The sequence below is a fragment of the Stigmatopora argus genome, chromosome 12, assembly GCF_051989625.1.
Source record: "Stigmatopora argus isolate UIUO_Sarg chromosome 12, RoL_Sarg_1.0, whole genome shotgun sequence".
Lineage (NCBI taxonomy): Eukaryota > Metazoa > Chordata > Actinopteri > Syngnathiformes > Syngnathidae > Stigmatopora > Stigmatopora argus.
The window spans coordinates 10472830-10486231 of NC_135398.1; the positions used below are offsets into that span (position 1 = coordinate 10472830).

Sequence of the window (13402 nt, forward strand, 5' to 3'; positions counted from 1 at the left end):
ATAAATTAAAAGGAGGGTTTACTGCACCTCAAGCTTTAATGTACACACGCGAAAATTGGAGTAATCGTATTAAAGGAAGATTAAAGCCACTCATCCTCTCTTTAAACTGCAACTATTTGGACATCAGATGCCCTGGTGTCACATGTTATGAGAATAAAGTCAGACTGTTAAGAGATTAAAGTAATGATTTCACACAAAAATGTGTAGAATTTAGAGATTTTATTTAAATACAAAAAAGGTAAAAAGTATGTATTTTTTCTTGTGAGAGAAGAAAAAAAAACACTTTTTTTTTTTTTTACATTGTTGTAAAAAGTACTATTGGAGGGGTCTTCACAAATCATGTCACATTCAAATTGTACAATGATATTAGGGCAGAAAAAAAACAAAGTCAAAAGTCAATAAAATGAAAAAAAAACTTATTTTTGAATGGGCATATATTTTTCTACTTTTAAAGGGAATTTTATACACTGATTACCCAATATTGATCCATACATACGACACATCAGATTATAAGGCACACTGCCATCCTTTGAGAAAGTCTTTTAATTGCGCCTTATAGTTGAGAAAGTACTGTACACTACTCATCCCTTCCTTTTTGTATGTTGTACATTGTACATTGTCGCTTAATTATATGTTCCACGGGCATAAATCATCATCACGACATTGAACAAGGTAAAAAGTAGAAGAAGCCACACTTGATAGTCGCTTACGTAACGTCGCCGTCACCTTCCATACTGTATGATGATGAGTCAAGGTTCTTATTGCACACCTCCACCACCGCGACGCTCACATGCTCATCTCCATTTCTGCTGCTGAGTTCACAACGTGCCCCCTCCAGACCCCCACTCGATGGCAAATGAATAAAACAGTGTTAGCAAGTTGATCATCTGTTCTCATTTTGCAGCTGAGTTGTTATGTCAGTGGATGCATCAAATTAGGAACAGCTTCCCTCTATGGATAAATATGTACTGTACTGAAAATGGTGCCTGGACAGCATCAATATTTGAGACTATTTCAACCAGGAATGTTATTATTAACACCAATGGACATGTTAACTTTCAATTTATTCCATGCTAGATTACATTTACTGGTCAAAAAACACATTTTATGTAAAGTGTGTGTATGTGTGTGTGTGTAAGAGTGTGTAAAGGTAACAATAATCTTCCCTAATTAGACAAAGTCCAAACCTTATCAGAATAGTAGAAATGTCATTCATTCAGTTTTTGCACCTTTCTGTGGCATAATAACACTGAATTCTACGTGTGTGTTTTTTTCAGAAAAATCTGTACATAATAGAACGAGTGTCTGTATAAAAATAACTTTCAAAGTGGAAAGATAGATATTACAAATGGCAGACAATCTGGCATACTTGGGTTTATGTTTTTCTTATTACTTTATTTTTTCATCTCTTACATTTCATAAAATATAAATTTAAGGAAATAAGATGAATTCAACTGGCATGCATTTAATAAATACAATTTCAGTCATAACTTACTTTTTCTTAACTCCAAAAAAGGGGAACCAATTTGCCATTTGACAAACAAATAAACACAAAATTAGATCCCTTTCGGGAGAAAGGATTTTGTCAAAAAGAGACACAGGAGAGTAAACTTATGTCACATTAAAGCAATTTTTTTTTTAAATTCCTTTAATTATTATGACCCAGAATATGACACAATTCACACGTGCACATCCATGTACCCCCCTTTTCTTCCCCTCTTGTTGTGTGTCCTAGAAAACACGTTGACACAGCTGTCACTACTAAAAAACTACACACACTCCTACACAAGGGATTATTATTAGAATTGCTTGTACATACTTTATTTACAGTACCTACTGTATAATTACATCCATAGCCTCAAACTTATTGCGCTTTTTTACTTTGACTGATGTTTTTTTTTTCCATTGCTTGCAGGACATGCATATAGAGGTGGATGAAAATGGCACCTTGGATTTGAGCATGAAGAAAAGTAAAGACGGCATCCATTCCAAAGCACCTTCAGATGACCAAGCACATCCCGAGTCGCTGATGGGGGCGGCGACCAAAGGCTGTGGTACTGTGCGGATAAGCCCCACCTTCTACCATCCGCTGTGCGACCGGGACAGCTGGGACGGCCACGTCCCCATTAACTTCAGCCAAGCACATGTGATACATGACAATGAGGTAAAAAAAAAATTAAAAACAAAAAATGGTTCGTATCAGCAAAATGTCACTGTAGAATTTGACTTCTTGTCTAAACATTAGCGCCACCTGATTAATCTATTGAGGGGAAATAATTACAAATCGCTCCTTTGCAAAGACAGTTGTTCATCTTTTGTATTAATTTATTGTGATGAATAATAATATAGAGATCTGCTATAATCGATGTCCATTATTAGCCTTTCAAATGAGTCTTCTTCAGAAAAATAACTCAGTTGAACTCAATTAGACGCATATTTCATATTATTAATATTTTTTGGGTTTTTTTCTTTTTCAAAGTAGAAGAAAATAACATATTTGTTCAATTTAAGCATAACGATCTTAATTTGAAATACAGAATTGGGGTAATATTACAGTACAGTTTGATTTCTTGTACATTAAACAACTTTATTGGGTGAAAGTTAAATTTATATCCTAAAATTGTGTTTTAATCTTAGCATTATTACAAATTGTGCATTTTTTTCAATACGACTTGAATTATTCTAATGTTATTTTCAAAGTAAAATGCATACATTATTCGCCTTAAAATGGTGACTTTTTCTAGGGGTGTATTTATTTTTTAAATGTAGTCATTTCAATATCAACGCATGTATTTTTTTTTATATTCAAAAGTTAAGCAACTAACCCAGAAATAATCTCAACGGCCTTATGAATCTACATATATAAATAATATTATTTCATCCAAAACATGTATGATGCATTTAATGGTATCATTTAAGTTGGTTAAAGAATTTCCTTGTAACAGAAGTTGCACTCATTGGCCTGAATGTTCCTTAATCTGGGCTTTAAGGCTTTTGTTTTCTTTTAATTTCACTCATTTGTTTATGATATCCAGCACATGTGACCTCCTTTCTTTCTATACAACATCTGGTGATTCCTGTCTGGAGGGAGACGGGGTGGGGTGGGGCGTGGGGGGCATACGTCATTATAAATATGTGGATTAATGTGACTTTGAATGGATGTATAGTTTCCTAGGGGAAAAGTATCCTAAACCGTAATCTCTATGCCTTGCCCTCTAACTCAGAGGTTTGTGTTTTAAGAGTATTATGCTCGGACGGGGGGGCGGGGGCTGCCTAATTAGTGACTTTGAGGTCAGCGCAGAATGACTCTGATATCCTGCTGTGATTTTTTGTGTTAAAGCAGGAGGACTTCGATCATGTTAGCATGGATGAGCAGCACTACCAAGGCGATGCTGGCATGATGAAGGCCAAGATGCTCCTACGAGAGTCCAAGAAAGAGCTTTTGAGGTATGCTGGGGTGTTGCCAAAGAACTTTTCTCCACGCAGCCACGATACCCAACATGAGCTTATCCGACAGATGGTAGGGGAAAGATAAATAGGTGTTCCCGGGGCTTTTAATTACAGAAGACAGACATAGATGCGTAGGATGCGGTACTGGGCAAAAGTTTTAAGTCACTGTGAGCTTTTTTTGTGTGTTTTTTAATGATTCCCTGCCAGAGAAGTCTCATTTGTTTATAACTGTCTAATAATGCCAGTGAAGAAGTCATTAGCTGCACGCAAGCAGTTATCCGAATTGCACACACACACAAAAAAACAAGAAACATTCAGATACTGTTTTAAATATAGCTTTCTGGTCCTAATTTTAGTACCTAAAAAAATACATATTATCATGACCAATTTCCTTTACATTTTTTCCTACATTTTAAACTTTATTCCCATAGAATTAAGCATTTTTCTCCGAATATAAAAATTTAAATATTTTAAGATTATTTCTCTTGTAAATAGTTTTTTCCCTAAACGTTATCATTACTCTCACAAAAAAAATCTCATGATATTACAAAGCCATTCTTTTTACATCAAAATATTTATTGTTATTCGCTTTTAATGACACCTCGATTGAGGCACAATTATTTTAAAAATTGCCAAGCAACTCTTTCCACATCCAACGACCACCTAATTCCCCACATTTTCCTCACATTCATTCACATTTCATTCACTACATATCTAGCCTAATAAAACGAACACCCCCACCCCCTTTTTTTCCTTTGTCCTAATATTTAGTGACATTATTCTTGTAAAATGAGATAATCCAAATCGTAGCAAAGTGTGGGCCTTGTGTGCCTCACATTGTAACTGGTATGTCTGCAGGTTCATTTGGACAGAGAGGGATGTTGTCACTTTGAAAAGTGAGTTTTTGCCTCTGCTAGTTGGAGTGCATGCTCTGCAGAGCTGTGACCAGCGTTAGTAGGACCTTCTAGTCTGGACCCTCACTGACACTAGCGGATGTCATTAAACAAACATGATGCATTTCTTACTAAATGTACTAACCCCACCCCCTTTCTGACCCTCCACCAGCCTGCTTCCTGCTCTTCCTCTTCCTCACAGTTAATGTCCCGGTCCACGGGATGTCACTCTAATGTATGTGTAAAATGTTGTGTGCCCTCCCGCAGCTGTCCGACCCCTGGCTGTGACGGAAGCGGACACGTGACGGGGAATTATGCTTCGCATCGCAGGTATACTGACATGAATGACTCTCATTAGCACTGGTTGAATCTGCAATGAATCGGGCTTTAGTTCTTTCTGGCATTCAAGAAGACATGGCAAATTAGTGTGGATCAAATATTTAATAGTAGTAGTATTAGTAGTATTAAAATCAATCTTGTATTTTTTTTTATTTTATTCTGTTAAAATTATTTCTTTTTGTGTAATAATACAGGATTGCGTTTTTCCTCATGTTACAGTAATTTGTCAAATTGAACAATTTTTGTCACATATTTGTGATATGTTTTTGGTTAAGAAATATTTATGGGTGGGGAGGGGTGCTGGAGCCTATCCCAGCCAACTACAGGCACCGGGCGGGGTACACCCTGAATTGGGGGCCAGCCAATCGCAGTGCATGTTTAAGAACTCAATTATCATTATACTAATATTTTTTTATTAGGACTTTGTTCCTAAAAGTATGAGAACAATTGAAAAAAACATTTTTTATGAACATTTCTGCCATGACAACTTTTTCTTTATACATGTACATTTTTGCTCTCATTATGGCTGTTTTATTCCAATTGAATTACACTTTTATTCTCAAACAACTTCTTTTTTTGGTATGGTATTCTTCCTCTAACATGGCTTGACATTGTAGATCTTATTTTTGTCGACTGTGAAATAAGACATAAGCTCACAGTTCAAACTGATTGGACGTCTATTGCTATCAATGACAGCCAATGACTACAATTAAGAAATTTCTTATGATAGTGGCCAAGCCAAGCTAAACTATGACTGTTTTTGCAAATAACAACTAGCCACTCTTTGGCATTGCTGTTGTTATATTTAAAACACACAAATGAAAAGAATCCCAGCCAACAGACTAAACAAAAGCCCCCAAATAACAGCATCTTACAAATATTTGCCCCCAAATAAAAGCACCCGCGTGTATTTAAGATGCTTAAACGGAACGGTGTGATCAAAGAGTGCATTGAGATGACTGTTAGCTCTTTATCCCCTACGCAGCGTTTCTGGATGTCCCCTGGCTGACAAGACCCTCAAGTCACTGATGGCAGCCAACTCTCAGGAACTAAAGTACGTATTTAAGATGTCGCTGTTGTTGTTATTGTTACTGTTGTTTGAGGATTTTACGCCACTGAGCATTCTACTCTTGCTCCTCCCTCACCTCACCTGCATTTCTACATTCTGTACTTACTTGTTGGCATTTACAACACTCGCTATTTGCATGATGAGCATGATCTGCGTCTTCACTGTGCAGGTGCCCAACACCTGGTTGCGATGGATCCGGACACGTGACGGGAAATTACGCGTCGCACAGAAGGTAGCCAAGGGTGAGGGGTGGCAAAACATGCATGCCAAGCGTAATACACATTTTGTCACATGCGCGACATCGGAACAGATGGTGAAAGTCTCACTCTGGGATGCAAACACGCTGTACTTTTTCTATTCCACTTTTTGGGCTTAAAAATTGTTTACTTGCTGGAGATGTGCTTTGCTCAACCGCCATGACTGTCATAAGATGCCAAAAAATCTCTCACAAATGCAAATTGAATTAAAGTTAAAAAGGATTGGAATGTCATCGTTTACAAAGTGAAATAGTGATTTGGACACATGCAAGTCGTAATGAAAAAGACAACTGTGATGAATAAAAGAGATTGAACAATTGAATTCAATTGTTTAAAGCCCACATTCAGACACCAGTACAAATTAGAATGTTAATAATTTAGGCATACAATAGTAATGTTGTTATTTTCACTCTGGTATTTTCTATTTGAGATGTGGAATGTGAAGCATCTATCAATAAGCTTTTCTGAAAATTACTAAAAGCTTTTGATTATGGTTTTTCATTTAGTCTTAGAATTGAATCCTAATTAAATATAGATTATATTGTCATGAAACTAAAAAAAAATATGACAGAAAATGTAGTGTAGTTTATTGGTAAGATGTTTTTTTCTTCAAAATTTTAATACAAAATATGGAATCAGAAGTTATTTTGCCTAAAACTGACAAGGTTTGAAATTTCACAAATTTAAAGCCATGACAAACTGTGTTTTTTTTTCAAATTATCACAGCTAAACTGACACCTTTAACATCGGAACGTTCTAATTTAAGTCTTAATTTATTATTTTAATGTGACAACTCTATTTGTTGTATATTTTTTCCTGCAAAAAGACTTTTTTCATTATAACTATATCTTGATTCTTGAGGAGGAAAAAAAATCTATTTTCTCGTTTTTTTCCCCTCGCAATTCATTATCCGACAGTCATATTTAAAATGTGCTACGAAATTGGATTTTTAGTAATATTCCCTATTTTCTATTTACGTTAAACTTGATTTCCAACATATCCCAGCAAAAATATAGTATTCTAGAAAAACTACAACTTTATTTCTCTTTAAAAAAATAAAAAGTTAATTTTATTCTTACAGTCTTGGTCCTTTTTCAAATATGTTGAACTATAATATTTCCCCAATATTGGCAAAATCGAAACATTAAGTCAAGAAAAACCTTCTCTTGTGAAGGCGATGCTTCACCCAAGTTCTAGGCAGCTTTTCAAAAATGGGCAGGTACCCATTTTTCATTTCATGTCCCCATCAAACATTCAAATGCATGCTGTGCTGTGATTCCTTTGCAGCCTTTCAGGATGTCCACGTGCCAGAAAAGGAGGTTTGAAGCTTACCCCGAGCAAAGAGGACAAAGATGAGCAAGAGCTTAAGTAAGACATTTGTCTTGATCCTATTTTCATTTTCCTTGCTGTCACAAAACCCCCCCCCCAAAAAGTGTTGTACGTTTGGAACGTCCTTAGACCTGCGGGCCATCAAGTTGCACAAAGAAAATCAGCAGCTTTTGTACTCACATTAGTGAATTACTTTTCAAGGATTAGTGCGCTGTGATGTGTTTTGTGGGATTTGAAAGAGAATATCAGGCTTATCACTCTCTCGCTCACTCTCTCTCGCTTTGAGTGCTTTCTTTGTAATTATGTGAAGAAAACGTCGCTTGTGGCTTCATCATCCAAAACAATAATGTAATTGACACGTGAGCCTTAGCGGACATGTACATCTGGATGCGAGTTGTTTTTAATTTTGGGGGGCTTTTTTTAATTACTAATGCATCAGCTTATAGGCATTAAATGGGTATGGATCTCATACACATTAAAGGGGGGGATGGAAGTCCGTATGGCATTTCCTATTTGTGTCTATATACCTGTGTGTTATTTATTGTTTGGGTGATAGTTTATAGGGGTTAACTGAACGTGGCACACACTTGTGTGCTAAATGTGTGATTATTTTCATGTTTAGTAAATAAGAAACAAATTCAAGAAAGCATTTGGACTCTTTGCCAAGTGTACTCTTGTTACAGGCGGGGTAAAAATAACTTTCCACTAATGTTAAATCACTGGTAAATCAAGGTACCACTCTAATTCCTCTTGAATTTTAGGTTTAAATAGTTTTAAAAGTACTTCCACTGCATTTTCTCAATGTTGTGGTAAAAATCTAATTGTGTTACTTTTGTCTCGCCTTTGTTAAAACTTTATTTTATTGTATTATTTTCACAAGATTAGTTTTTGTCACTTGTAAAGTAAATATTGAATATTAACTTTAAATCATTTACGAAAGACAATTTTTACTCTGGTAATGTCATGTCAATTCTAGTAATTTTACCACTTCAGTACTTCTGCCTCCATTTTTCATTAAAATCATTAAATTATGCCCTTCCAGCCCTATACTGTAAAAAGCTGAGCCTTTTTAATCAAGAGTACAAAAGGGACATTTTTGGGCATGACTGCAGAGAATATTTACAGTTGACGTCTTTCTATTACTAACATTCACAGTGCCGTGTAAAACAACAACAGGGCCTGTAAATGCAACTCTTGATGAAATTTCCATTGGAGAGCCCCCATTAAAGTTTAGCGTGGATTAGTTACTTGCACTTAATGCGATTATTTGAGTCCATTTCCAGTTTTTGGCTACTTCTTTTTTTCATCAGCATTTGGCTGGATTAATCAACTTAATGGTCAACAGATCTTCCGGTCCAGTTATTGAAAGAGATTGTTTTAATGATCCCACGCTGCAATTTGCTCTGATATATAGAAATGTACTTAATATTTTTGTGGTCGTGGTTGTTATTTTTCTCAAACACATACATGAGGTTGTTCTACCTGCACGGATCCAAATTGCAAAAGATATAAAAAAAATCTGTCTTTGAAGTGACTTTTTAACAATTAATTTATCATTTCATTGACATTTTACCATGTTGGAATTTTTAGCTTCACTGGATGTTTATAAGGACACCAAATGTTGCCCGGGGAAAACCCAGAATATTTTTATCTTTTAATTATTTGCCTTAGCGTGTTCAATAGTCACCCTGATAGGATATCTATCATGAAATAAAGAATAACAAAGACAGGTTGTCATTATTTATATACTCAAATTCCAGAGATTTTGAGAAACACAAATTACTGATATTATCCTTGTGCTGACTAGTGTAGGGTTGCTTCCTATTAGTTTTTCGGCATTTTAAGGTTGCTGGTTAACTCATTGACTGCCATTGAGACCGTCTTTTTGACTGTCCGGGATGGTACTCGGACGTTTGGTCGCCGGACTTTTGGTCGCCCAGAAGGTTATTGATAATTACCATTTTAAATTGTTGCTCAAATTCCTTAAATACAAACTGCGAATTATTATTTTGTCATACTTAATGCCCTAAAGGCTATAGAAAAGCTCCAAATTTCCCGTACTTTTAGTGTTTTTTGTTGGAGAACTTGTTAAGACCCTGACTGACAGCTTCTTAAAAGGGACAACGTATGTACATACAAACTCTTATGCACTCACACGTCGGCTCAGTGAAACTGCTCATGGCCATTGTTGGCTTTGATTGATGCGTAGACCATGTTGTTTTACCTTGTTTGGTCGCCGGACTTTTGGTCACCAGACTTTTGGTCGCCGGACGTTTGGTCGCCTCACGTTTGGGTCCGGGCGACCAAACGTCCGGCGACCAAAAGTCCAGCGACCAAACGTCCGGTCACGGTCCGTGATGATAGAAAGTCTGTGAGTGTAAATAATAAATTGATCAGAGTACACAATTAAAACAATTCTTGTTTTATACTGCCTGTGCGGAAAAAAATAAAAACATTAATTGCTGAATGAATGTGTCACAGTGCCTCTCAGGCAGTACGAGATCATTTAATAGATTATCATTTGCCTAACTAATGAGCCGTAAATATGACATTCCTTCATGCACCTGTCTCAAATATTTTGACCCTCTTTCAAACATGTACGGCTATTTCTCCATCAGGTGTCCTGTGTTTGGATGCGAGGGACAGGGCCACATATCGGGGAAGTACACATCTCACCGCAGCGCTAGTAGTTGCCCGCTGGCTGCCAGGAGACAGAAGGAGGCGTCCCTCAATGGGCTGCCCTTTGCCTGGAAGAACAACAAACAGGAGCTGCCTCACTGCCCTCTGCCCGGCTGCAATGGCCTCGGCCACGCCAACAATGTCTTTGCCACCCACAGGAGGTTAGGCTCACCTTTAACTCACAATATGTATGGGTTTAATGGCACAGCCTCAAGCTAAATATTCCTGTCTTTAATCAACCAGCTTGTCGGGATGCCCACTAAACGCGCAAAGTATTAAGAAGAAGCACTCGGATGAAGAGATGATGACCATTAAACTGAAGGCTAGCAGTGGTAAGGTCACACTGAATTGGAGAATTTACACACCCAAATATTAGTTCACTATCCATTGGAAAACTCTGTTTCTAAATTGGTGTGATTATATCCAAACGAAACACAACATTAATATTGTTTGGCGCATTTTAGTCAAAAGAGATTGGATCTGTATGGCTGTCGGTGGTGTCTTAAATGCCGTTCTTCTGATTTTTCACATCCTTTAGACCACATGTGTCAAAGTGGCGGCCCGGGGGCCAAATCTGGCCCGCCGCATCATTTTGTGTGGCCCGGGAAAGTAAATCATGAGTGCCGACTTTCTGTTTTAGGATCAAATTAAAATGAAGAGTATAGATGTATATTAAATTTCCTGATTTTCCCCCTTTTAAATCAATAATTGTAATTTTTTAATGCATTTTTTCTGTGTTTTTAGTTCAAAAATCATTTTGTAAAATCTTAAAATATATTTTAAAAAGCTAAAATAAACATTGTTTTAGATCTATAAAAAACTGAATATTCAGAGCTTTTAATCCAGTTCTTTTAATCAATTAATTAAAAAAAATCTAATTATTATATCTAAAATGGTCCGGCCCACATGAAATCGAGTTAATGTTAACGCGGCCCGCGAACCAACCCGAGTCTGACACCCCTGCTTTAGACCTTGGATGAAAGTGTAGCTTATATTTCCCTTTGAAAATGTCTGCCTTTGACATCCAGGCATTGAAAAAAAAGAGGACGGCCAACACTTGGATGATGATATCGAGGAACTAAATGAATCCAACATGCAAATGGAGGCGGACATGAAACAGCTGCAAACGCAGGTAAGCATCAACTCCTTCTCTCAGAAAAAAGAAAAGACAAAGGCGTCGTAACTCAATCTAACATGACTGTCACGCTGTCTTTTTGTACCTGAAAGCAGATCTCATCGATGGAGTGCAACCTGAAGAGCATCGAGGAGGAGAACAAGATGATGGAGCAACACAATGACAGCCTCCTCAAGGAGCTGGCTCGCCTCAGCCAAGCGCTTATCAGCAGCCTCACTGACATCCAGCTGCCTCAAATGGTACAACGCCCACGCATTACCATAACACCTGCGCATTGCTTTAAATACTAACTGCTGTTTTGTGGGCAGGGGCCCATCAGCGAGCACAACTTTGAAGCCTACGTGAACACGCTGACGGACATGTACAACAAGTCGCAGCGCGAGTACTCGCCCGAGTGCAAGGCCCTGCTGGATAACATCAAGAAGGCCATTAAAGGTATCCACGTTTGAGCTTTTTTGGGCCGAGACCCCCCACGTCAAAGGGCGCATTGAGAGGGGGGCCACATTTGTACTGCTTTTCACCTTTGTTTCTTTTCATCCTGCTGAGATTTCCACTTCTCTTGCACTTCTTTTTTCTTTCGATGACGGCTATTTATGATGACTATTATTATTGATATTCTATTTGTTCATTACTGTATTTATTATTATTATTATCATTTCATTCATGTGTATTTATTTTTAGAGTTGTAAATGATTGACAAGTCCAAAAAAATGACCTTCCAATTTTGTGGCACAATTGTATTACAGTTAGCTCTCCTTTAAAAAAAAAATACTAGTACACCAAAAGTGATCCTATTTTTATGAAGCTTTTGCTTTCTTTATCGGAATGTGAATGTATGTTAGATAATGTTACATGTGATAACAATGCAATGCTACTGTACTGTACCTTTCTTATCTCTTTCTTTAATTTAATTTAGAGAGACAAAATGACACAAAAATCCACTTTTTTCCCCATTATTATCAAATATAATTATAAAACTGCCTTCTGTGCACACACACACACGTGAGGTGTGCATGTCGTATGTGCCTAAATGTGTATGGATAATTTTGGATTTGGCATTTATAGGAAATTCGTAAAACTGAAAAGGTTCATAAAAATGTTTTGACCCAATTAGCCACAAAAACAGCAATGCACATTTATTTTCTATCAACACGTAGCCAAGCATTTTAATTTTTTATTTATTTTTATTTATTTTTTTGCCATGGAAAGAAAATGACTCAGCAGCAAGAGCCAAATTATTCCAGTACCACTCCTATTGTTTCCAAATATCTTTTAAAAATAATACTACAAAATTTGAATCCCTAAATCTAATCCTTTATTTATATTTTCTTATATTTAAATCCTACCACAAGCATTATTTGCTCAGGAAGTTCTGTGAATAATATTTATTTATCCCCCAACAATCTTCCTGTTAGTATTTGATGTTTTGTAATGTGAAACGCTTTTGTTCGTGGAACGATTATTATTAGTATGATATGAGATTGTATTGTTTTGTTTTCATTTTTCTTATTGGACATGATAATGTAATGGTTTTAATTTCCCGTTGGAGTAGTTTGTACATTCAAACTTACTTTTACGATTTCATAATTTACACACAAAAAGATATGCGCTGTGTTGTACAGTTTGTGTATGGTAGAAATAAACTTTTCAAACTGTTTTTTTTGCTTTAGTTTCTTCAAAATTCTTCATAATATATTGGCTAGGTGTAAAAAAAAAAAAACGTTCAAACCTCTGTATGGAATGTAAAATGTTACAAATGTAGATATCTTCCTGACTACCAGTAATTCAAATTGTGAAAAATACAAAATAACCAGCCACAAAACTCAGATGAAAATTGAAGAGAATTGCTATGACCTAAGTGTCTGGGGAAAAAATAAAATACAACAAATACAGTAAATATTAAGCAAAAGTGTGTTTCAGAAAGAGGTGTTCATTTGTGAAACAATTTTGACCCCCAAAAAACACTTGATGTGTTAAAAAAGTGGTTAAAAACAATTCAAATACATTAAAAATTAAATAAAAACATTCTAAATTGATTTTTGACAATGAGAGTATCATAATACATAACATTGCACGAGTGCTTGTTTATGTACTGTAAGTGCAGTTATGTGTAGGTTTGCATGTAAAAATACACAAAAAATAGGGGTAAGACTAAATATCTTTTCATAGAAAAAAATTAACAGAAAAAAATTAAAAATTAAGTATTATTATTATCCACGCTTGGGGTAGAATTAGCCATTTAAAACAATTC

General features: G+C 36.2%; 1 protein-coding gene across 1 annotated transcript in view; it reads left to right on the top strand.

Moving 5' to 3' along the window:
* Window positions 1-12187, top strand: part of st18 (ST18 C2H2C-type zinc finger transcription factor) — a 42410-nt gene extending 30223 nt beyond the window's left edge. Inside the window, exons 12-22 of the mRNA XM_077615519.1 lie at window positions 1916-2164; window positions 3341-3447; window positions 4611-4673; window positions 5668-5736; window positions 5921-5983; window positions 7296-7376; window positions 9956-10177; window positions 10260-10348; window positions 11045-11148; window positions 11244-11390; window positions 11460-12187. Of these exons, the coding sequence (XP_077471645.1) occupies window positions 1916-2164; window positions 3341-3447; window positions 4611-4673; window positions 5668-5736; window positions 5921-5983; window positions 7296-7376; window positions 9956-10177; window positions 10260-10348; window positions 11045-11148; window positions 11244-11390; window positions 11460-11600 (1335 nt within the window). The 3' untranslated portion in view covers window positions 11601-12187. The remainder of the gene's footprint in view (window positions 1-1915; window positions 2165-3340; window positions 3448-4610; window positions 4674-5667; window positions 5737-5920; window positions 5984-7295; window positions 7377-9955; window positions 10178-10259; window positions 10349-11044; window positions 11149-11243; window positions 11391-11459) is intronic.
* The last annotated feature ends 1215 nt before the right edge of the window (window positions 12188-13402 follow it).